The 25,695-nt window shown below is 38.6% G+C and overlaps 1 protein-coding gene across 4 annotated transcripts in view; it reads right to left on the reverse strand.

The window, feature by feature from the left end:
- Nucleotides 1-25,695, reverse strand: part of RYR2 (ryanodine receptor 2) — a 727,449-nt gene that overhangs the window by 175,366 nt on the left and 526,388 nt on the right. For all 4 annotated transcript variants that reach the window (XM_077894379.1, XM_077894378.1, XM_077894377.1 and 1 more), the window contains exons 40-48: nucleotides 20,512-20,655; nucleotides 18,323-18,596; nucleotides 14,046-14,160; nucleotides 12,719-12,851; nucleotides 12,409-12,512; nucleotides 8,154-8,289; nucleotides 7,224-7,410; nucleotides 5,467-5,572; nucleotides 3,347-3,467 (exon numbers count right to left, since the gene is read on the reverse strand). In XM_077894379.1, the coding sequence (XP_077750505.1) occupies nucleotides 3,347-3,467; nucleotides 5,467-5,572; nucleotides 7,224-7,410; nucleotides 8,154-8,289; nucleotides 12,409-12,512; nucleotides 12,719-12,851; nucleotides 14,046-14,160; nucleotides 18,323-18,596; nucleotides 20,512-20,655 (1,320 nt within the window). The remainder of the gene's footprint in view (nucleotides 1-3,346; nucleotides 3,468-5,466; nucleotides 5,573-7,223; nucleotides 7,411-8,153; nucleotides 8,290-12,408; nucleotides 12,513-12,718; nucleotides 12,852-14,045; nucleotides 14,161-18,322; nucleotides 18,597-20,511; nucleotides 20,656-25,695) is intronic.

Consider the following 25,695-nt stretch of genomic DNA (forward strand, 5'->3'; position numbering starts at 1 on the left):
GCCCTGTGTCTACTCCCTGCTCAGCAGGGAGTCTGTTCTCTCTGCCCTGCCCCCTGCAACTTGTGCTCTTGCTCACTCTCTCTCAAGTGAATAAATTTTTAAAAATCTTAAAAAAATATATATATAGTCATGCCTAAGGAAATGGAAAGCAACCCATTGGTCCTAATATAAAATTTGTGTTTTAAACAGTCATTCAAGCAGATATTTGCTTTAAGGAATGTTACAGTTCCATATACCTAGGACTCAAGACTCATCAATTTGCTACAGCTACTGTTTTATCTGTGCACTATCTCCTCCAACAGACGAGACAAAAAAGCCGAGGAACTGCCTCCTGTCAGACTACTGGTTTTTGGACTGGAAGGAGGAGGGCCAGGTGCACTGGCCTTACCCTGTGGTACCTGCAATATTCATCTGCCTGCAGTTACCACCTCAGACAGTCTGTCCAAACCTGCAGGGGCCAAGTATGGCAGGAACAGAACATTGACCTACCTTTGAGACTGTGTGCTGGCCCCTCGAGTTTTATGAACCCCTCTTACTTTCATTATTATTCTGGGTCACACTATAGTTCTAAAATAAGTATGATAAAAGATTTTGAGAAAGGCCTCAGCTATCACTAAGGGAGAAAGAGGCAAACTTCACATACGAAATATAGCACATACAGTAACAGTTATTACTGATAACTGGTAATGTTTAAAGAACCCACTGACTTGTCACTGGAACATACACAAAATTATCGATTTAAGTTTTAAAGTTAATTTTAATGCACGCCACAGCAAAATAAAAACATATAATTTTCTGTCTCCATTTTCCATAAAAGGAAAGTGGTAAAAGAAAAGTATAGAAATTGAGTAATAACCAATGGACTGGGTTTTTAAAAATTAACCTTCATTGTTATTGTGATAGTTCACATATATACAAATCCTTTAAATCCCAAGGTAGACAAGATAGTGCATATTCATGAAGAAAAACATCACAAACTAATATGATTATAGCACTAGTAAGTGAAAGAGGGAAGAAATCAACTTGAAAAATCTTGAAGGCTGGTAAACGCAGATAATTGGAATTAGGAGACATACAGAGACTTTGGGGCAATTCTCAATGAGACATCTGGATTCTCTTATTACCCATGCTCTTTGTTCTTCATTATTACTAATTTTACCTTAAAATGTAGTGCTTCTTAATTTCCTAATCTGTATATCACTGGTATAATTCTTATCTTTTTCCTGACAGTGTCAAATTTGTGGCTCAGAACGTAGGGAAAAGAAAAGACATGTTACTTAAGTAAATCAACGGCACACAAGATGATCTTCTTGTATGCAGACTAGAAGAAGAAAATGCTCAAGGGGGGGAAGGCAAAAACCATGGGACAGTTTTCCAGTTTCAGCTGTCTCTAAAATCATAATGAAGGTCCCACTACTATGGCTGTTTATGTCACCTGGAAGATTCGGGTTTGTGAGCTGGGCACGTATGAAACGTTACTTCCTCATGATCAGAGGAAGCGTAAGTCAGCTTCAATTAGACAGTGGTCCCTTCACTCTAGACTTCAGGTAATAACAGCTAATCCTCTCTGGGGCATGACTGATGCAAGATAATGATTATGACATGCATCTTCTACCTAACTGCATTTTCTTCTAAAATTAGAAGTTTATATAAAAATGTTAGAGAAACACTATCCCATAAACTATTGAAAACTGAACAAAACTGAAGCCAGAAAAAGGAACACTAAAGTATAATTTATAATCTAACTATCCTTTGGGTGTCTTAAATCTTTTTTTCTTTTTTTAAAAAGATGTTATTTATTTATTTATTTATTCATGAGAGACCAGAGAGACAGAGACACAGGCAGAGGGAGAAATGGGCTCCTTGCAGGGAGCCTGATGCAAGACTCGATCCCAGGACCCCGCGATCACGACCTGAGCTGAGGGCTCAATCACTGAGCCACCCAGGTGCCCCTTTTTTTCTATGGGAGGCAGAGAGTGAACCACCAACAGGGACTGGGCCTCATACCTACACCATTTTCCATTTCTGCTGCAGCTTGGGGTGCTGCAGGGGATGGTGTGGGTGTAAACCCAGACTTCCTGCCACCCAGACAGTACAGCATCTGCACTTCACTCAGTGCTGCCTGAGCCCTCCCTCCTTTGCCAAGGTAAGGTGAGGATGCTACAGTTGCTGGGCACTCATGTGGAGAACAGGTTATGGCTTTATTTTCCATGCTTTTGAGTAAATAATAAAAACTAATCAGGGTACCTGAGTAGCTCAGTTGGTTAAATGTCCGACTCTTAAAAAAAAAAAATGTCCAACTCTTGGTTTCATCTCTGGTCATGATCTCAGGGTTGTGGGATTAAGCCCTGTGTCGGATTCCAGGGTCAGTGTGGAGTCTGGGATTCTCTCGCTCACTCTCTCTCTCCTCTGGCCCTCCTCCCCACTATCTCTCTCTCTCTCAAATAAATAAAATCTTGAAAAACAAATAAATAAAAAAAAACTAATCACAAGCAGTTGCTAAACCAAAATAACATATTTATAAAAGGACAATAAATATTTCATCAAAATGATAAAAGTATGTATTTTTAAAATTTTCTCCTTACTATTGAAAAGAGCATTTCTTTCAACATACCAGGAATATTTTAATCTTGAAGTCAAAAGCTATGATAATTTTTTTAGGAAAAAAAGCATCATAAGGAAATGATAATGAAAACTCTCCAGAAGAGTGATTAATGGAATTGTAGTCTGGGGGCACCTGGGTGGCTCAGTGGTTGAGCATCTGCCTTTGGCTCAGTTCATGATCCTGGGGTCTTGGGATCAAGTCCTACATTGGTTTCCCCATTGGGAGCCTGCTTCTCCCTCTGCCTGTGTCTCTGCCTCTCTTTGTGTTTCTTATGAATAAATAAATAAAATCTTAAAAAAAATAAAAATAATGCAATCGTAGTCAAGAAAGAGAAGAATGAGGATCAGAAACAGTAGGAAAGAAATCAGATAAATCAGGTGAGGTACATATTTCCTCTTCTCTAGAAACTGTCAGAAACGTCACATAAATAAGAATTAAAATCTCATTGAAAACAGCTGTTTAAAAACAATAGGCATAAAAATATTCTATAAAAATAGCATCTTTTTTTCATTTACATAAAACTGTCAACATATGTGTAGAAGAATATGGGAATAGAAGTTTTCTTAATTCAATGAAAAAAATGTACTTTATAGTTGTTTTTCTTTTCTTAAAGAAAACCTAAGCCCTGTAACTATGCTGCATGAGAGAGTAGGGAGGAAATGCTGAATACTGATAATATTATTTAAAACATCATGTAGTCCAACGCCCCACTGAATCACAAGGAATGGAAGCCGGCCTTACCTTTGGCTATTGTTGGCATCTGAAAAGCAATGCTGATTACTCCCACCAAATCTCCCAGGGGAATTAGGGATCTCAAAATTGACCGGATTCTGATGGCTTCCCCCTTACCAGCATGAATCAACTATGGGAAGGAAAATAAAGGAGCATTAGAAAAACTTTGTGAAATCAATGTTATAATTCTATTTAGAAAATCTGAAGTATGGGAATCCAAATCTAAAATACTTTTTCTGCTAATTATATGTATAAAGTTAGACTTCTCACAGAAATTGTTGTTTCGGGCTTAAAGACAGATAATTACTTGCCCACCGTTTTACTGACATTATGAAAAAATTATCTTTAGACCCAGAATATACAGTAGTATTTGCAACTGGTTTAGCTTCTTTCTTGCTTTGGGATGAAAATGTAATTGTATATCCATCTGTATTCCACACAGATTTCTCCCAAGGAAGGGTGTATAATGTGAAGGGAAATGGTGAACAGGAATTCTAATGGATCTTTTGCTGGCCAACCAAGTACCTGTGAAAACTGTGAATTTTACCTGTCAAGGCTCTGGAACAGACTGCAGGCTTCCAGAGCCAGGGCAGGTATCTACTTCCTTCCCCACAAGGGGAGAAACACAAGTATACTTTCTCACACATAGGAGGTACTCAACACTAGTTACAGAAGATGAGTAAATTTCAGAAGTGCCATGATTACTCACTTATTGAATTACTTCGTTTTTTTTTTTTCTCCCACTTTAACAGAATAAAAAACTATATATTAGCTAATTTCTTGTTCTTTCGATCTTCCACCTTAATGGGAAAAAGGATGAATGCTATGAGCATAAAGTTTTTCTGTCTGTAATCACTTTCAGTATTCGAATGTTTGATAATTTATTCCCATTTACTAAAATGAAAATCTCATTAGTGGCAAATTAAGCATTTACCAAAATCAGGCTCTACATTTGCTAACATTCTGACATTTCTCCATGCTGTGATTCCTCTCTGTTCACAATGAAAGGTTATGTCAAGAAAACATGAAGGTATTACCCTACAGCTGTGAGAAAAAGATACCGCTGCGCACACATACACACACACACTCACACACACACACACACACACACACACGAACACACAAACCCCCATAGATTATTATTATTATTATTTTTTTATGATAGTCACAGAGAGAGAGAGAGAGAGGCAGAGACACAGGCAGAGGGAGAAGCAGGCTCCATGCACCGGGAGCCCGACGTGGGATTCGATCCTGGGTTTCCAGGATCGCGCCCTGGGCCAAAGGCAGGCGCCAAACCGCTGCGCCACCCAGGGATCCCACCCCCATAGATTCTAAGGGCAGGGAGAAAGACGTGATCTGTAAGCAACGGTCCTGCTGGCTTCTTACACAGATGGGTTTAGAAGCAGGTTCATCTTCTGCCCCAGCACCACTCACTGTGTTTCAATCTCTGTATTGTCTCCCATTATCAGGTCGTGAAGCTAATATTATAAGCCCCAACTTGCATTTTTAAAGGGAATATAATAGAATGAAGCAGAATAATGTAGGATAAAATAAAGTAACAAATATCAGAATGGATTACAGAGTAAAAGTAAGTACTGTTCATGAAACTTTTAATTTCTTCTTGCTCAAAACATTGTAGAAAACACCAACCCAGAGAATCTGAAGAGCTTCTTCCTGCCCCATAATGGCCCCTAACCCCCACTGTCCCCTCAACCAGTGGCAGGCACATGGCAGCTCCCTCACAGGGAAGAAATACCATACACCAAAACAATGACTCTTAATAGGAAAGCTAGCTCTCTACGTACACTAAATGAGGAGGGGAAATTTATAGGAAAAATGTGTTCTTTGCTTCTTAAAGTGTGGGGAGGTTATATGAGTTTCAGAGACACATGAGTAACTGGCTATTCTATTAATGAATTGTACTGAAATCTCATTACTAATTTTTATAGCCAAGGCATTTCCAACTAAATAAACACTTGTTCAGGAATTAGGCTGCAGCTATTATTTTTAATGGAGCAGGGTGATGATTGGTTTTGGATGCCATTATCCTCTTTGCCAACTGTGGATTTTTTCTCATAGATGGATCAGCCAGGATTGCCACTCTTGGGCCACGTAAGGAAGGTACTTACATGCATTTCAGGAGCACAACGTCCCAAAAGGTCAATCAAAGCCGAGTAAAAGGTCATGATGGCATTCCCCATGTGGATAGTGTCATCTTCCTCCTCTTCTGTATCACTTCCGTAGATTTTCCAAGAAACAAAAAGCAAAGAAAACAGGATAATAAAGTGACATTTCAGATGTATTGCATACTTCGTGGAAAAAAGGGACCCCTAACATAGTTCATTCTGCCTCTTCTGCTACTTTTCATCTCTTTGATTAATCTGTACTTTGACAGTTTTAAGAGAAAAATGAGTTTAAAGACCAGACACCAAGAACATATTTGTGGGACGTGTGATATTCAGATTCCTTCAAAAGGGGAAGAAGAGAATTACTAATGTGATGGATTCTGCTTATTTCTTGAGGCAGCCAACCTTTGCTTTAACAAAGAACAATAACTAATGGAAAGACTTGGTAAGCTTAGAGTACTTTTGTAAATACATTTAGAGAAAAGGTGACAAAGATCTGTCCTGTAAGATAACATATGTAAGGCACCCAGGACAGTGCTTTGCCGAGAGCAAGCACTTCACAAATGTGATTATCATTTACTTACCTATCCATTTACCAGCCTCTCTACCTCACCCACCCACTCCCAAATAATCCAACATGTCTCCCTCCCCACCTCTGTGAGAAACACATAGAGATTCCATTATCTTGCTAATAAGAGGCAAATCTGAGATGGCCTTGGAAGAGCCCATTATTTTTCTTCTTTTGGTAACTCAGCTGGGCTTAGCATTCTGCAGGGTGATTGTGAGGCCTTATTGAAAATACCATCTTGGCATGCAATACTGCTCCTAGGGCCCTTGTGTGCACACTCGCTGCTGTGGTCCTGGGCAAGAGACCTTTTGACACGTTTTTCCACTACTTAGAGAAACTAAGGGCCCCCTAGTCCCTGTATAGCTAACTGACAAACATAACAAGCTCTTGGAGGACTCCCAGTCTGAAACAGCCCAGCCTTGGCATAGACAGATCATCTATGCCCAGTCTATATATGGAAGAATGACGCTGTGCAGAACTGCTCTGCATGGGAATTTGCCTCCAATAAGCCCTATATTCTGTCTTTACCAGTGGTGTTAGCAGTATAGGTATGTGACCTGCCAGTAGGACATTCACCTCCACAGATAAAAACTGAAGTGACACACCTGGATTGACTTATGTCAATTGCTGTAATCAAGTATTAGTAATGTATACTGTGGGGAAACGTAAAGTCGTTACTGCCTTATCTGGCTGCTCTATTTGCCATAATACCTTAACCAAGCATTTTACTCTTCAGAATGACAAGATCCATATTTCTGGACTTTACTATCATACCAGTTTAGTTAAGTCTCCTAGACCTATGCTAAAGGTCTTACTTTCTTACTACTATCTTGAAAACTCATTCTAGCTAGCTTCCCACTAAACCCTACTACAATTTCAGAGGCTCACCTGCCATCATCTGTAGTAACACACTTTGCCATAGCATCCTGGAAAAATTCACAAAATACATTTCATCCTACAACCTAAACTCTGCTAAATTCACACCATCTTCCTTGGTTTCCTCTTTTTTCATTCAACCTATTCTTGCAGCAAATCCCATTCATTCTTCCAAGTCTGATGCATTTGACTTTCAAGGGCAGAAATCATGAGTACCAGAAAATTATACTGCAATTGATGGAATACAAATCATGTTTTGTAAAATTTCAAGTCAAGGAATATAATTTACTCCTAAGAATGTGGATATTTGACCTACAGTGTTTTGCTGGATCCGCTAGTTGGTGAGGGACCATCTCGAGAAGGATCTTCAGCTATTTTTATGGCTTCCTCCATGGCTGCAAGCAGACCATTCCCACCTTCCCCTCTCAAAGCAGGACCAAAACACTCGGGCCTCCTGATGAGCAACCTCACCACAACATTAGCATTCTCTTCCACACTCTCCCCTAAAATCAAATGAGGAACAGAAATAAACAAACATTGGTGATGTGGACATTCTGAGCAAATAAATATTATACTAATTCATTTATATTTAAAGGAAAATAACTAAAACCAAAGAACATAGTTACTAATAAAGCCAAAATTCAATTCAAAGCACTAGCTTTATATACACAACACAGTAAGCTCCTTCTTTTGTACTTAAAATTTTCAAAGTAATGAAAAGCATTATAAAGGTATAAAATATTCACTTTTGTTAATTTGTTATAGGAAATTAAGCCATAAGCCTATTATTAGAACCCAATTATAAAGTCTTTAAGAACTTGTACTGCCTAAAAATTTTAATTTAATAAAGGCAAAGCATCACTATCAAAACAAATATTAGAAATTAAATTATCACTGTTAAAAAAGTACTGATTATAAAATATTCCATTTCATGGGCTACCTGAGTGACTCAGTCAAGCACTGACTCTTGGTTTTGGCTCAGGTCATTATCTCAGGGTTGTGAAATTGAGCCCCATGTCAGCTCCTACTTCAGTGTGGAAACTACTTGGGATTCTCTCTCCCCCTCCATTTGCCCCTCCCCATGCTCTCTCTCTCTCAAATAAGTGAATCTTTAAAAATTATAAATTCTATTTCCTTACTAATATTTACTTCCTTCATGAAAATGCTGGAATATATCATTTTTTAGGTATCTATCTTTATACAGTTTTAATCATGACCAAAAAAGATCCCAAGCAACCAGTCCTACCATTACAGAAGACAGCAAATCTGAGAAAGTCAAGATATCTCTCTCCTTCAACTGGATTCCATCCAATGTCTGGATAACCCTTAGACACCAGCATCTGGCAGCTCTGCAGTCCACACCCAGCCAAATATCGAACTACCTACAAACAAGATGATAAGCAAAAGTTATCTGGTGGGTGAGAAGTCAGTAGATGCTAACACTACATGATAAAGGATACACTCAAAGGATGGTCTAAAATACATGTGGTTTTGCAAGTTCTTTTTAATCTCATAACAATCCATATGAACTCCCTGTATTAAAACCTTAGAGTTAAGAAATATTTACAAATCATAACAAAGTGCTATCATAATAAAAATATTCATGAATCAACTCTATGAAAGAAAAATATTCCTAAGTTTTATATCATTTAATTTTAAGTTTTTATCTATAAATGTCATGATACTTGGGTGCCTGGCTGGCTTGATCTCAGTGTCATGAGACTGAGCCCCACCGTGGGTGTAGACCTTATATACAAACAAAAACAAAACACACAATATAAACATCATATTTCATAAACTTCAAAAATGTCTAAAGACTTCTGACCAGTGTAAAACCTTAACCCATCTGAGATATTGAAAGACCCACCTGAGAAATAGTGATATTTTAGAAAAGTGAATTTACTTTCAAAATAATATTATCAATTTAATGGGGAGGAGTGTGTATTTGACAAAAAACCTACAGAAACAGAGAAAACTAAGCTTAAATTCAAATATCTTTGGGTTCAAGTCTTTCCTGCATTACTTACTAGATCATTTTGAGCCAGGATTCCACTGTCTACAAATTGGGGATATTATTAACTACCTTTCAGTATCACTGAATGTAACACGTTAAATTTTCTGCTTATCTTTGCCTTTTAAATTATTGTTTTTATATGAATGCTGATCCTTTACAATATTTCATAACTGATCCACTTTTAAAAGAAATTCCTAAACTATTATCAATGGTAGTAGATTGTCAGTCAAGCACTTTATCAATCAAGTTACACACAGCTCAAGCTAAACTGCTTGAAAAAGAAATAAGTAATATAGCTAAAAATATTTTGTACCAATTTTATCTAAGTATAACTTATGTACAATAATCTCATCTATTTAAAGTATAAATTCAGGGTGCCTGGTGATGCAGCCGGTTGAGCATTTGATGCTTGATTTCGACTGAGGTCATGATCCTAGGGTTGTGAGATTGAGCCCCACAAAGAGCTCTGTGCTAAGTGTGGAGCCTGCTTAAGATTTTCTCTTTCTCCATTTCCCTCTGCCCCTCCAACCCCACTTGTGCATGCACATGTGCACTCTCTCTCTAAAAAAAACAAACAAAAAATTAAAGTATAAATTCAGTGAGCTTTGAGAGATTTATACTTTTGTAAAACACAGCATAATCAAGATGCAGAACATTTCCATCACTCTTCAGGCCCCATCCATCCCTCCCTACATGTGAAAACCTTAACAATCTGCTTTGTATCACTAAAAATTCACTTGTGTATTCTAGAACATTTATACATGCAATCATCCAGTATGCATCTTTCCATGCCTGGCTTCTTTCACTCAGAATAATGATTCTGAGATTCATTTAAATTGTAGCCCAGGGGATCCCTGGGTGGCTCAGTGGTTTGGCACCTGCCTTTGGCCCAGGGCACGATCCTGGAGTCCCAGGATCAAGTCCTGCGTCAGGCTCCTAGCATGGAGCCTGCTTCTCCCTCTGCCTGTATCTCTGCCTCTCTCTCTCTCTCTCTCTCTCTTGTGAATAAATAAATAAAATCTAAAAAAATAATAATAATAAAAAAAATAAATTGTAGCCCATGTCAATCTTCTTTCCTTCTTACTGCATAATAACAGCATTCCACAGCACATGGAAAGAGCCCACATTTCCTTATTCATTCATCAGTTGGTAGACATTTGAATTGTCTTCAGTTATTGGCTAAGATGAATTAATGGTATTAACTACATTCACATACACGTCTGTGTGGACACACACTCTAGTTTCGATTGAGTACCTACAAGCAGGAAGGCTAGGCATATGTTTATGATAGGTCTATATTTTGTTAAGAACTTACTTGTTAAGAATCTGTTAAGTTAGGGGTACTTCCATAGCTCAGTCAGTCAAGCATCCAACTTTTGATCTCAGCTCAGGTTGTGATCTCAGGGTTGTGAGATCAAGCCCTGCATCAAGCTCCACACTGAGCATGGAATCTGCTTAAGAGACTCTCTCTCTTCTCCCCTCTACCGCTCCCCCACCTCTATCTCCCTCCTCTCTCTCCCCCCGCCATATAAAGAATTTAAATTAATTTAAGTTAATTTTTTAAGAAACTGCCAACCTGGGGATCCCTGGGTGGCTCAGGGGATCCCTGGGTGGCTCAGTGGTTTAGCGTCTGCCTTTGGCCCAGGGCGTGATCCTGGAGTCCCGGGATCGAGTCCCGTGTCAGGCTCCGGGCATGGAGCCTGCTTCTCCCTCCTCCTGTGTCTCTGCCTCTCTCTCTCTCTCTCTCTCTCTCTCTCCCTCTATGTCTATCATAAATAAGTAAATAAATCTTTAAAAAAAAAAAAAAGAAAGAAACTGCCAACCTGCTTTTGCAAACTGACTCCACCATTTTTCATCTCATCGGTAAAAGACGAGGGTTTTAGTTGCTCCATGTCCACCAAAATGTTTGGCATCATCAACTTTCTAAATATTAGCCGTGTTTCAGTGTGTAGATAAAAAGATTTTAAAATATATATGAGATAAAATGGTCCTGAGGTTAGTCAGAGATGTAAAGCTTTGTGATCTGTGACCAGGAAGTCAGAAGGATTTAGGGAAGAGTTCACTTTTTCATGCCTTCAACAGTTGTGCATTGATTTTCTGTCCAAAGCCAATGCTGTTCTCAAAGAGTGGGACAAAGTAGTGAACAATGGAAAAAAAACATGCCCTGGACACCCTGGCCATATGTGATGGTAGAGAGTTGATTTTTAAAAATAATCAAATATATAGCTTTTAGTAAAACATACTTGCTTTAAAATATAAACATAATTCATACTATAAATATTTAAACCATAATTAGAGAAATGTAAGCAATATGAAAATGTGTGTTTCGGGCAGTCCAGGTGGCTCAGTGGTTTAGCACCTCCTTCAGCCCAGGGCATGATCCTAGAGACCTGGAATCGAGTCCTGTGTCGGGCTCCCAGCATGGAGCCTGCTTCTCCCTCTGCCTGTGTCTCTGCCTCTCTCTCTCTCTCTCTTTTTCTCTCTCATTAATAAACAAATAAAATTCTTTAAAAAAGAAAATGTGTGTTTCTGTCTATAATATACAAACGTATCTTTTCTACTGTTGAAAATGAAGCAGCAAAGAAGACAAGAGAGAAAAGGCTTCAATTTTACAGGACACAGTCAGTAAAAGCTCACAAAAAGATGACTTGGATCAATGACTAGAAGGATGTCAGGAAAAGAGCCATGAAGACATCTGGCAGAAGAATATTACAGATGGAAAGAACAGCAAGCACAAAGTCCCCAAGGCAGGAGCACACCTGGCAAGTTCCCGGAATAGCAAGTGCAGACCAGTGTGGCCGGAACAAATAGACAAGAGCAGGAGAATTACGGAAAATGAGACGGATATGTGAAATCAGATGGGGTAAAAGCTACTGCAATGCCTTTCACTTTTACTGGAAGGGAAATGGGAAATCTCTGGAAGAGCAATGGACACAAGATTAATATGATTCTTTTAAGATGTTCATTCTGGCTGCTCAGAGGGGAGCCAGGGAAGGATCTGGAAGATGACTTAGAATGCCATCATAACAACATCATAGGGGGAATGTTCTATGTTTCAGCAAACATGTGTCTGTTCCTCAAGTGCTCAGTTAGAGGGCAGGGTCTTGATATGTCAGTGATGCCTTGCACTGGAATCTATGTCTGCATGACACCAAATGTGCTTTGAGATGTTAAAACCACCTTTGAATAAACTGAAACTATATGACTAAAGCAAAAGTAACAACAAATATCATGAAAGGACCAAAACCCCCAAGAATACAGATAGAAAAGTTGATTCCCTTTCCAGAGAAAAATGTATGTGATCTCAAATTTCTTGCTCTTTGTAATTTACAATTACATGTTCTATGTAATATATGTAACATGTTAATAATATAGTATATATCATAATTACGTCAATAAAATTATAAATGTTATAGTTATACTTCAATAATCTTGAGAAACAACTATATACAAGCATAACTCACACAAGCACAAGGATATTGCTTACCTTTTCCAGATCTGGCTCACGCAGAGCTAAGGCCAGCTCATTATTATCCATCACCGAGGCAGCTGCTACGTCCAACGGTGTCGAACCTCTCATAGCTGGTGAGGCTGTTAATTCAAAGGACAATGAGACACAACCTGGATTGTGTTACAACTGTAAATTCCATATAAAAACATACACTCTCCCTTAAAACTTTCCTTTCTAAATACAACACAAACTGCAGGAATATAAAATTAGTTTGCATTAAAGTTTAATATTTAAATGTATGTTCTTTTTATCTTAAAGATTAAATAAAAGCCATACATTTACTTACCAAGACCAACACTGCTGTTCTCCAATAAATAGCTGAGATGATCGAACATAGCTTTTTGATTCTGCCTACTTATACGACAGAAGTAACAGAGGAAACGGCAACAGTTGGCCACCATCTTAGGAAAAGTGATTTCCTACATAAAGAGCAAATGGTCTTCAGAAAATTGAGTTCAGAAGTTGAGGTCCAATCACACTGTCCATCCGTGTGGGCCCATGTCTGTGAAGTTTCAGATACTAAAGACCTTCAAATATCTAGATTTCAACTCACCTAGTCCTTGAGCCACTGAAAATCAAGTTGGCACTAATTTAGAAATCTCATTACCATCAACGGGGATCTAGAACTAATCTACAGCCTTAAATCTATAAGCAGCTTAAACCTGATTTAGAAATAAGGTAGACTCATTTGTGATTTCCAACTAACACTATTAGCTTTGCTTCTCTGGGAGAGTATTTAGTCTAATTGATTCAGTTCTGTAAAACTGGAATAAAATGGATAAAAATACTTGCTTTAGGTAAGAGAGGCAAAATTCAATGAGATCTTTTGTGAACAATACCCAGTTTACTACTTGGAACCACGTTAGGGTGTTCCTATCATAAGTGTTGTTATTTTTAAGATTCCAGGATTCGCACCTTCCCTGATTGGTACATGACTTAATGCTATGATAAGCACATCCTGACCAGAAGGCCTGCATGCCAGATGCCATCAAATACACCTCCTTTGAGCACCTAATCTTGTTTTACTATGCCCCAGATGATCCTTCAAGTCCCTCCTTAACAGAGTATTTTGTACATATCTTTACACATCTGTCCAACTGGTAGACTGAACATGAGAAATATGCTCTTCAATATTTTGAAAAATAATCTTAAAATTTCAAAAAATAATGAAATATCTTTTGCAAATCATAGATCACAAAATTATATGTATTCATATGAAATTGTTATATTACTCTATTCACTTCATTTTGAAGAAGTTTAACTTTGAATCACTTAAAAAATTCACTTTATAGTCTTAAAACAAATACTCCAGAGCATCATCTTCAAATTTTGGCCTGGATCAGGAATTTAGTGGAACCAACCGAACTGCTATCTCAATAGAGGGCAATGTCTGAGTCTGAAGAACATATTTAGGTTTTGGACTTTCCAATTCTCAGTCTATAAAGTTAGCTTTGTTTGGTTTGGTTTTGTTTTTGCAAAAGGTGCTCTTTCAAAAACAGTCCTCCTAAGAAGACTAAGGAGGATTAAGAAATCCTCATTAAAAATGAGCAGTACATGTACTCCTCCAGGAGTCCTATTCTTTGACATTTTAATAATAGAAGGTTTTCCTTTACCTTGGACTCTCCACCGCCAAGGACATTCACCATGACCTCCATCACTGTCTCATGCATCCCAAGTGCCCTCATGAGATTAGGGTGCTGGTAAAACACTTTATTATTCATGATATCCCTAGAAAGGACAATATAGGTATGGGGGGGGGGGGAGAAGCACAGAGGTCAGAGAAAAATTTGAATGAATATTTATCTGAGATCCTGATAAATCTTTTGGAAATAATTACTGGCATGAACAGAAAAGTTAAGTCCAACCATAATTAAAATTAATAGTAGCAAAAGCTAATAAACACAATTAATTGAGTTTTCCTTAAAAACTACTGATAGCCTCTCAAAAATAGTATACAAGTTATCCTTTTCTGTTATAAGAAATGCACTAAATATATAAACATTCATCTATATGAAATATACTTTTGGACACTTATCCTTCATAGTTTTATGTATATCCAAATATTTGTTCAATCTTCTTTAGCATAGAAATATGAATCACTGTTATACCATGTTTCTATGATAATTCCTATATAAATTACTGATATTCAGGTGTCTACTTTTTATGTAGGTTATTTCTAGTACTACATTCAGTGCTTGTATGTTTAATAACAGTGGTGTTATTTCTTACTACATTGTGTTATCATTCTAGAGAACTGCTTGTAAAGGATACATAGTCTCAAAGAAAAACTCAAGACACATCAAGCCCAGGCACAAGAAATGTGACAAATTAAAATAGACATTTGATTTGAAAAACGAGTAGCAGATGAGATCTAACATGTTCCATATTATTATTATTATTTCATTATATGTTTGCATGTTGTTATGTTATGTATATTATAGGCATATTTATATATGAACATATTCCTAAGGATATTAATATTTAGTAGTCATTAAAAATAAAGAATTCTGCTGATTTTTATTTGAGCATAAATCAAATCAGTACAAGAGTTTTTTCCACAAAACACTGCTTGTCACAGCTTTAACAAGAAAATTATAATACACAGCTTGTAGGAAGACAAATATTCCCTGCAAATATTATCTCCTTAGTTGACTCACCTCCTCATTTGGTTATAGGCTGACTCTAGTTACTCCAGGTATATCAAGACAGTGAAACAGTATGATTCTTATTGATGATTTTCTTCTTCTTCTTCTTCTTTTTTTTAGTTTTAGTTTTTTTTGCTTTTAATTGAGTTTAGTTTTGCTTTAACAAGAGTTTTTAGGTAGCACAACTCAAAAAATAAATGACATAGGGACCGAGGGTTAAAATAGGTCTGAGCTATTTTGGGCAAGAACAAATGGAGTAAAGAAAGGTCTCCTCTTCCTTCACATAAGACAGCAATGTATTTAGTAGGAGGACCTTCCATTTTCAAACCACAGTTGTAATCACAGGATCTGCTCTTTCATTATTTCAGATCCTTTTGTATGACCCAACTTTTGGACAATATTTTATTGAAAAAAATCTTGTTTGCCCTCAGTTGAAGGTAAATTAAGTTGATTTGTAATTCTTCTTCTCGGTAGGCAGGCTGTCACTTACTAAATGTGTCCTTGGAGAAATATCTCTAATACCACAAAAACATATTTTTTTTATTTTGTATCTTTAATTTTATGGAACTAGATTAACTTTTTTGGTGGAATATTTGTATTATATCTCATTTTCAACATTCTACATTAGATTTCTACATCCTTATGTTTCAGTATTTTTCTTGCAGACATCAAAAAGCTTAATTTAAGCTCCTATTATTCTTCTATTTTCATATTCCCAAGTTATGCAAGCTCGTGAATGATTCCTAGGTTCATGCATATATGTACCAGAGATACACTAAAACTTATGCTTCCCATTCTTTCTCCCTGAATTCCATGATCTTTTCTCTAATGTACAGCCTTTAGGTTTTTCAATGAAAGACTTTAAGTAAATATTCTGAAATATCTTTGTTTTGCCCTCTTAAATATGAGCTATAAACTCTCATTTCCAAGTCTACATGAAGCACAAGGTCATGGTGTGCCATTCTCAGTTGAGTAATGCATTCTAAACTGATGGCTATTTCTATTAGAATTTGTGAATGTGGTATTCCACTGAGTAATGATCTCTAGTTTTGCTACTGAGAACTGCAAATACTGTTGGGGTTTTTTTTGCAAGTATTCTGGCTTTTCTTTCAACTTGCTTTTTAAAAAAATTAACTACTTTAATTATTAGATAGATTAATAATTAATAGATTTTATCTATGTATTTGAGAGAGAGCAAGTGGGAGGAGGAGGGGCAGAGAGAGAGGGAGAAGCAGGCTCCTCATTGAGCAGGGAGCCCAAGTAGGGACCAATCCCAGGACCCCAAAATCATGACCTGAGCTGAAGGCAAATATTTAACCAACTGAGCTACCGAGGTGTCTTGCAATTTGCTTTTAAAATAGTCTTTATCACTGGTTCTATTGCAGTTTCACTATAGTCTATCTAGGTGGGGAGTGGAACTACCTGTGCTTTAGGATCATCTGTGAATTCACTTTCTTCACTAATTCTGAAAAATCCAAGCCAACAGCTCTGAAATATTCCCATTCTCTAGATCATCTATTCTATCTTTTCCCGAAATCCTGTTTACCATATTCTGGACTTTCTATACTATCCCTTAGATCTTGTAACTGCTCTTTCAAATTTCCTTATCTTTACCTCTCAGTGTTACAGTTCTAAGTAATTTCTCAGATCTATGATCCAACATATTAATTTTCTCTTCAGTTATAGCTTATCTAATTTAATTAATTCACTGTTTTTAATGTCATTTATCATATTTTTTCATTTCTAGAAATTCTATTTGATCTTTTTCAAATCTTCGTAGACTTCTCCCCATGTCTTATTTTGGAGAATTGATTTATTCCTTTGTATTTTTAATCATTTTAAATATAGTAACTTTATGTTCTTTCTGGAATTGTATTAGCTGAAGTTCTGGACACAGCTATTGTGACGCCACTCTTATTGTATCTGTAGACCCTTGCTAATGGAGAATTATTTCCTTATGTGCTTTGCAATTTTGATTGTAAGCTCACCATTGGCAGTATTTCGTTTTTTCCTGCACAATTTCACAGTGACTTGAGTTGAGAAAGGACACCTCCAGGGCCAATTGTTATATTCTTGATTTGGGAATTCTTAGACCACATGAGGTATAGAAGTTAATCCCCAATTCACATGAAACACACTCTATATGCCATATATATTGAACTATCAGAAGAATTGAGTTGTTTACCCCATTCTTTTTACAAGGCCCAGTAGATACAGACAAAATTCCTTATTATTTCCTGCTGGCAAGTGTTTGTTTCTCTGTGGATTTTAATATGTTTTTATTAACCTGTATTTCTATGTATGATTGTACATTACTGAAAAATTAATTTAAAAAGCCTCTAAGGTATGTGCTGCATATCAGCCACCTCAGCATCTAGTTGAAAAATTAGTCATGTTTTGCTGATGAGCAACTTTCCTATTTAGCTTAAAAACAAAATGTCTAGAAAAGCAATAATCTCATTTAATAACCATAAATAGGTATCCCTCACAAATATGGCTGATTTGGCTCCAGCTCACAGCAATAAAACCAACATTGCAATAAATAAAATCAAGTAAATTTTTTGGTTTTCCAGTGCCTATCACTGGGAAATAGTAGTCTATTAAGAATATAATAGTAGCAGGATGCCTGGGTGGCTCAGTGGTTGAGCATCTGCCTTCGGCTCAAGTGGTGATCCCAGGATCCTGGGATTGAGTCTTATATCCGGCTCTCTGCAGGGAGCCTGTTTCTCCTTCTGGTTTCTCCTTCTGCTTATGCCTCTGCCTTTCTCTCTGTGTCTCTCATGAATAAATAAATAAAATCTTTAAGAAAAAAAAAAAAGAATGTAATGGTATCATGTTTCATGAAATATACATACCTTAATTAAAAAATACTTTGTTGCTAAGACTGCTAACAGTCTCCCGAACTTTCAGTGAGTTGTAACTACTGAGCACAGGTCCCCATAACAATTATGATAATAATAAAAATCTGGGAATATTATGAGAATTGTCACAATGTGACACATAGAGATACAAAGTGAGCAAATGCCATTAAAAATGGTGTTGATAGACTTGCAAGGTAGCCACAAACCTTCAATTTATAATAACTTACTATCAGCAAAGTGCAATACAGCAAGGCACAATAAAACAAGGCATGCCTGTAATCTAAATATGTATTTGTATTAATATCCCAACTGTGCAGCTACTGGGATTAGCAAGTAGGAAGAAGACATTTATAAGACAGAGGTTGTAATAGTTAAATAAATTACCCTAATCCACGAATCATAAGCTTCTCTTCTTCTTTGCCCATTCTTACACTCAGCAGAGAACGAATCTGACCAAGAGATGCCAGCAGGTTGATGGTATCCTCCACGGAGACACCATTTATAGTGTAGGTCTTTGGCAGAGCCCGGACCAGACCCCCAATGCCATCATACTGTCGATGGAGCAACACAAACATGGCCCTCACCAAGTCAGGGTCTTCAATGACAGACTCTTGTGCCCATCGGACCATGGTCTCAGAAATCAACTGTTGAAGAGTGGCTGCAAAGTCATTATGGATGTTTTTTTTTTTAAAGGAAAATAATAAGAGAAGACAAATTAGTTGGGCATTTCAACTGTACCTCTCATAGTCCCCCATTCTAATATCTATATTTGTACCAAAATGAAAAAGGGTAGGAATATTCTATTAGGAAAATAAACTTTCAATATTTTATATACATGTCAATAAAAAGGAGTTATAAACATGCAAGGATAAAAATACACTAGCTTTCCCTTAAAAAACTACTCTTATAATTAAAGAATTTAAGCAAAAAAAAAAAAAAAGAATTTAAGCTGTTCAGAATTACAGCTACTTTTTCAAAACTACTGTTGGCAATCCATAGGGCAATCATTAGTTGTCCTATTACTTTTACTTTTATTTTCTTTGTTCCATTATTTTCATCCCAGAAGATCTGACATTATATATCCTTATAAAGTCAGTCATGGGCATCCAAGGAATTATCTATTTTTCTGTCTCCTCATTTGAGCCATTTGCAATAGTGACCTCATATAATTGTATTTTTATTATAATTTGGATCCTTAATTGTCACTTAAAATGATTTGATTGTGAAGCTGTATTAAAATGAAAAAATATTCTATACATAAAAGATCACTTGCAATGTGACATGCAGTGTAGTACACATATTTTAGCTTTCCTAAAATAAATAGCAAAATTATCAAAGCTAAGTGGGGTTGATGTGATCAATTCATACATAATGAGGTACTAATTCCTATCACTGATACACTGGCATATTTTCAAAAGAAGCTGTTTTACCTGCTTTAATCTATATATTATTAAAGGACTAACAAAAACTACTAATTTGAACCAAATCCAAAATGCAGATAAAATACCAGTATACTTCCTTCCACATGCTTCAAAACCATGCTGACATTTTTAATAGGTCAAAATAATAAACCTGATAATAACAAAAAGTGGCTCATAAGAAACCCTGAAAACATGAGAGACTCCTAACTCTGGGAAACAAACTAGGGGTGGTGGAAGGGGAGGTGGGCGGGGGGTGAGGGTGACTGGATGACGGGCACTGAGGGGGGCACTTGATGGGATGAGCACTGGGCATTATTCTATATGTTGGCAAATTGAACACCAAAAAATAAAAAATAAATTTATTAAAAAAATAATAAGAAACCCTGAACCCTCATTTTGAAGACTTGATTCAAATAAATTTGGTTGTGATACTGAAGAATAAATTCAGAAGTAACTGTATGGATAAATGTTTTCCATTTAAGTTAGCATCAAATAAAACCCCTAAAATTTTTCATGAATTTTTCTTCTTTCAGTAAAAATTGTTCATAAATAAGTGCTGCATCATAGAATGAATGGGGACTGAGATATGAGGTATTAAGATAGATCTCACCAACCTACTACTTGAACCCCTTCTGGATGAGTGACATGTCTGAGACTCAGTGCCCCAGTATGCTTGTTTTCAGAGTATTAGCTGTTAACTCTTCAGTTAAATAGGATAAAAATGAACCAGAAATGCAGAGCAGTTTAGAAAATATTTCAGAACCAAAATATGGTTAAAGATACTATCTTTTCAAACTTTAAGAAAAAGTTTAACTTGGTACAAGAATATTTGAAACCCAATAGCATAATATTTAGCTAGGAAAGCTAACTACTCCCTTTGTATTTTCTCTTGATAGTCTGATCAAATACCTAAATTTGTAACCCTCTCGGGAGCCCATTCACCCTTATGATACTGCTACTTTTCAATTGATTCCTACAAATATAATTTGATGCTGCTGTCTACTTCTGGCAACCACAGACATCTACTTAAGAATTTGATTCTTAGAAGCTTTGAACTCAATTTTCTCTCTGGCTCATCTAGTATCATGTTAGTTCAAAGGATAAATAAGTATCAGGAGAGTCACTTTGCCAGTGCCCTTCCATACTGCTTACAGGACTTCTTGGAGTCACTCTCAATTGGTTTTTCAGCTTGTTTCTTCTTCAGGTATGTCACCTTTTCTACCAGGGACAGCAGGCGTCCTCTAATTGTTAAGTCACTGTTTCCATCCAAAGACCCATCTTCATCAAGCTCAATTCCTAGCATGAGAAAAGCAAAGAGAAAGAAGAAAAGAAAAATGTATCAGAAAAAAATACATTTAGGAGAAATAATGCTCTGGTTTTGCAACTTATCCTATTCATAGCCTAAAGCAATGCTGCCATGTCCAAAATATTCGACAACATTGAGTTAAGCACTTCTGTTCACTAGCACTCAGGTAAAATGCACTCACTGGCCTCTTCTTCTCCTTTATCTTTCTCCCTTGTTCTTATGATCCCAGGGCTATTAGTGGCCAACACAAAATATAGAACTGAGCAGACAGCAAAAAGATGCTCCTAGGAGTCAAGAGCAAATCTGCTATTGGTCTAACCCTTAGGCTGACCATCAGGTATCCCTGACTTTAGGTGCTATATGCCTAGATTTACAGTTTTACCCTGCAAAGAAAGCCTCCTAGACTTCAGCTTCCTCATTTGCCTCTAAAACTCACAGTGGCATTTTAATAAATTGAGAGAAGAGAGAGTAGGCATAATTAGGTATCCTAAACCAGGGAATGCTTTATGTCTGAAGCAATAATCCTACCACTTTAGAGTACATCTTTATTTATAGTAGATAAAGGAAGGAGTGGGCCCATATCACCATCATCCCTAAGGTCTTGGCCATGTCCGGGGACACCAACTACCTGCCCTGCATGACTACACTCTTCTGCATAAATGTTCTATCTGAGGTCTGTGGGCAGGACATCACCACCAGGCACATGCTGCCTACAGTCCTGCGTATGGCTGGGGACCCTGTCGCCAATGTCCGGTTCAATGTGGCCAAGTCCCTACAGAAGATAGGACCTATCCTCGACAACAAGCACATTGCAGAGCAAGGTCAAGCCCATCCTAGAGAAGCTAACCCAGGACGAGGATGTGGATGTCAAGTACTTTGCCCAGGAGGCTCTGACTGTTCTTTCTCTCGCCTGATGCAGGACGAGGAGCCAACGTCGGCCTCTGGTGTCCACCCTCTGTCCCCTCCAAGTCCCTTCCTACGGGAGATTGTGGGGGACCTTCGGCTGACACTCCCTGTGCATGGTCTGACCCCAGGCACCTTCCCTCAGCACGGTTCTTCCTCTCCCCAGCCTGGGAAACGGACTGCTCACTGTCCACCTCTTTAACAGGCTTGGGGAGCACAAGGTGGGACAGGGCAGTGACCCTGGGAGGAAGGGGCCACTTCTGCCTGCAGGGGAGAGATGTGAGCATCCCAGGTCACAGGCTCCTGCGGCTGTAATGGGGACCTGTACCCCATCTACTTCTCCACCTCCTTTCTCCCTTCCCCTCTCTCCCTCCCCCTCAGTGGTTTTTGTGTGTGTAAGTGTGTCAACTGTGCCATTATTTTATTCCTGTTTTCCCTTTTCACAGAGAAATAAAGGTCTAGAAATTAAAAAAAAAAAACTTTCTGGCAATTGTTTAGTGTCTCTTTATTCATAAGCTAAATTAATATCCAAGGTGATGCTTCTACTCTCTTCATTAAAATAAAATAAAAATAATGCAACTGGCCTATATATCACTTAAGAAATGACTGATTCATTTTCTTTCACTGGAACACTTTGTCCATATCACTGATTAAAAGAAACACACAGGAGGGGCAAGAGGGTGGAAGAGTAGGGTCCCCGAGTCACCTGTCCCCACCAAATTACCTAGATAACCTTCAAATCATCCTGAAAATCTACGAATTCGGCCTGAGGTTTAAAGACAGAACACCTGGAATGCTACAGTGAGAAGAGTTCAGGCTTCTATCAAGGTAGGAAGACGGGGAAAAAGAAATAAAGAAACAAAAGGCCTCCGAGTGGGAGGGGCCCCGCGAGGAGCCGGGCTGAGGCCGGGGCGAGTGTCCCCAGGACAGGAGAGCCCCGTCCCGGAGGAGCAGGAGCTGCACCGACCTTCCCGGGGGAAAGGGGCTCGCGGGGAGTTGGAGCAGGACCCAGGAGGGCGGGGATGCCCTCGGGCTCCCGGGGACACTAACAGCAACTGCGCGCCCAGGAGAGTGCGCCGAGCTCCCTAAGGGCTGCAGCGCGCACGGCGGGACCCGGAGCAGCTCGGGGGGCTCGGGGGCGGCTCCGCGGAGGGGGCTGCGGGGCGGGAGCAGCTCGGGGGGGCTCAGGGGCGGCTCCGCGGAGGGGGCTGCGGGGCGGGAGCGAATCCACCAGCGCAGGCCCCGGAGCACAGGGCGCCGGGACACAGCCCAGGATCCGGCCTCCTCCGGGACAGGCAGAGGCCGGGAGGGCCCAGGACAGCGAGGACGCTCCTGCCCCAGCTGAGCAGATCAGCGGCCCCACCCGGAGCCTCCAGGCCCTGTAGACGGAGAGCTCCAGAGCTACTTACTGCGAGAGCTGACTCCAGGGCTCCAGAGCTGGCCCCGCCACTGGGGTTGTTCCTCCTGGGGCCTCACGGGGTAAACAAACCCAACTGAGCCCTGCACCAGGCAGGGGGCAGAGCAGCTCCCCCAAGTGTTCACACCTGAAAATCAGGACAACAGGCCCCTCCCCCAGAAGACCAGCTAGACGGACAAGTTACAGGAGAAGCCAAGGGACTTACAGTATACAGAATCAGAAGATACGCCCACCTCCCCCATTTTTTTTTCTTTTTGATTTCTGTTTGCTTCCCCCACCCCTTTTTTCTTTCTCTTTTTCTTCTCTCTTTTTTTATATTTTTTCTTCCTTTTTTCTTTTCTCTTTTTCTCTTTTCTTTGCATCTTTCTCTCCTCGCTTTTTCTCCTTTTCCCAATACAACTTGTTTTTGGCCACTCTGCACTGAGCTAAATAACTAGAAGGAAAACCTCACCTCAAAAGAAAGAATCAGAAACAGTCCTCTCTCCCACAGAGTTACAAAATCTGGATTACAATTCAATGTCAGAAAGCCAATTCAGAAGCACTATTATACAGCTACAGGTGGCTCTAGAAAAAAGCATAAAGGACTCAAGAGACTTCATGACTGCAGAATTTAGATCTAATCAGGCAGAAATTAAAAATCAATTGAATGAGATGCAATCCAAACTAGAAGTCCTAAAGACGAGGGTTAACGAGGTGGAAGAACGAGTGAGTGACATAGAAGACAAATTGATGGCAAGAGGGAAACTGAGGAAAAAAGAGACAATTAAAAGATCATGAGGAGAGATTAAGGGACAGCCTGAGGAAGAAAAACCTACGTTTAATTGGGGTTCCCGAGGGCGCCGAATGGGCCAGAGGGCCAGAATATGTATTTGAACAAATCCTAGCTGAAAACTTTCCTAATCTGGGAAGGGAAACAGGCATTCAGATCCAGGAAATAGAGAGATCCCCCCCTAAAATCAATAAAAACCGTTCAACACCTCGACATCTCATAGTTAAGCTTGCAAATTCCAAACATAAAGAGAAGATCCTTAAGAGACAAGAGATCCCTGACCTTTATGGGGAGGAGTATTAGGGTAACAGCAGACCTCTCCACAGAGACCTGGCAGGCCAGAAAGGGCTGGCAGGATATATTCAGGGTCCTAAATGAGAAGAACATGCAACCAAGAATACTTTATCCAGCAAGGCTCTCATTCAGAATGGAAGAAGAGATAAAGAGCTTCCAAGACAGGCAGGAACTGAAAGAATATGTGACCTCCAAACCAGCTCTGCAAGAAATTTTAAGGGGGACTCTTAAAATTCCCCTTTAAGAAGAAGTCCAGTGGAACAATCCACAAAAACAAGGACTGAATAGGTATCATGATGACACTAAACTCATATCTTTCAATAGTAACTCTGAACGTGAACGGGCTTAATGACCCCATCAAAAGGCGCAGGGTTTCAGACTGGATAAAAAATCAGGACCCATCTATTTGCTGTCTACAAGAGACTCATTGTACACAGAAGGACACCTACAGCCTGAAAATAAAAGGTTGGAGAACCATTTACCATTCAAATGGTCCTCAAAAGAAGCAGGGGTAGCCATCCTCATATCAGATAAACTAAAATTTACCCCGAAGACTAGTGAGACATGAAGAGGGACACTATATCATACTTAAAGGATCTATCCAACAAGAGGACTTAACAATCCTCAATATATATGCCCCGAATGTGGGAGCTGCCAAATATATCAATTATTAACCAAAGTGAAGAAATACTTAGATAATAATACACTTATACTTGGTGACTTCAATCTAGCTCTTTCTATACTCGGTAGGTCTTCTAAGCACAACATCTCCAAAGAAACGAGAGCTTTAAATGATACACTGGACCAGATGGATTTCACAGATATCTACAGAACTTTACATCCAAACTCAACTGAATACACATTCTTCTCAAATGCACATGGAACTGTCTCCAAAATAGACCACATACTGGGTCACAAATCGGGTCTGAACCGATACCAAAAGATTGGGATCGTCCCCTGCATATTCTCAGACCATAATGCCTTGAAATTAGAACTAAATCACAACAAGAAGTTTGGAAGTACTTCAAACACGTGGAGGTTAAGGACCATCGTGCTAAAAGATGAAAGGGCCAACCAGGAAATTAAGGAAAAATTTAAAAGTTTCATGGAAACTAATGAGAATGAAGATACGACCGTTCAAAATATTTGGGATGCAGCAAAAGCAGTCCTGAGGGGGAAATACATCACAATACAAGCATCCATTCAAAAACTGGAAAGAACTCAAATACAAAACCTAACCTTACACCTAAAGGAGCTAGAGAAAAAAACAGCAAATAGAACCTACACCCAGCAGAAGAGAGTTAATAAAGATTCGAGCAGAACTCAACGAAATCGAGACCAGAAGAACTGTGGAACAGATCAACAGAACCAGGAGTTGGTTCTCTGAAAGAATTAATAAGATAGATAAACCATTAGCCAGCCTTATTAAAAAGAAGAGAGAAGACTCAAATTAATAAAATCATGAATGAGAAAGGATAGATCACTACCAACACCAAGGAAATACAAACGATTTTAAAAACATATTATGAACAGCTATACGCAAGTAAATTAGGCAATCTAGAAGAAATGGACGTATTTCTAGAAAGCCACAAACTACCAAAACTGGAACAGGAAGAAATAGAAAACCTGAACAGACCAATAACCAGG

The sequence above is a fragment of the Canis aureus genome, chromosome 4, assembly GCF_053574225.1.
Source record: "Canis aureus isolate CA01 chromosome 4, VMU_Caureus_v.1.0, whole genome shotgun sequence".
Lineage (NCBI taxonomy): Eukaryota > Metazoa > Chordata > Mammalia > Carnivora > Canidae > Canis > Canis aureus.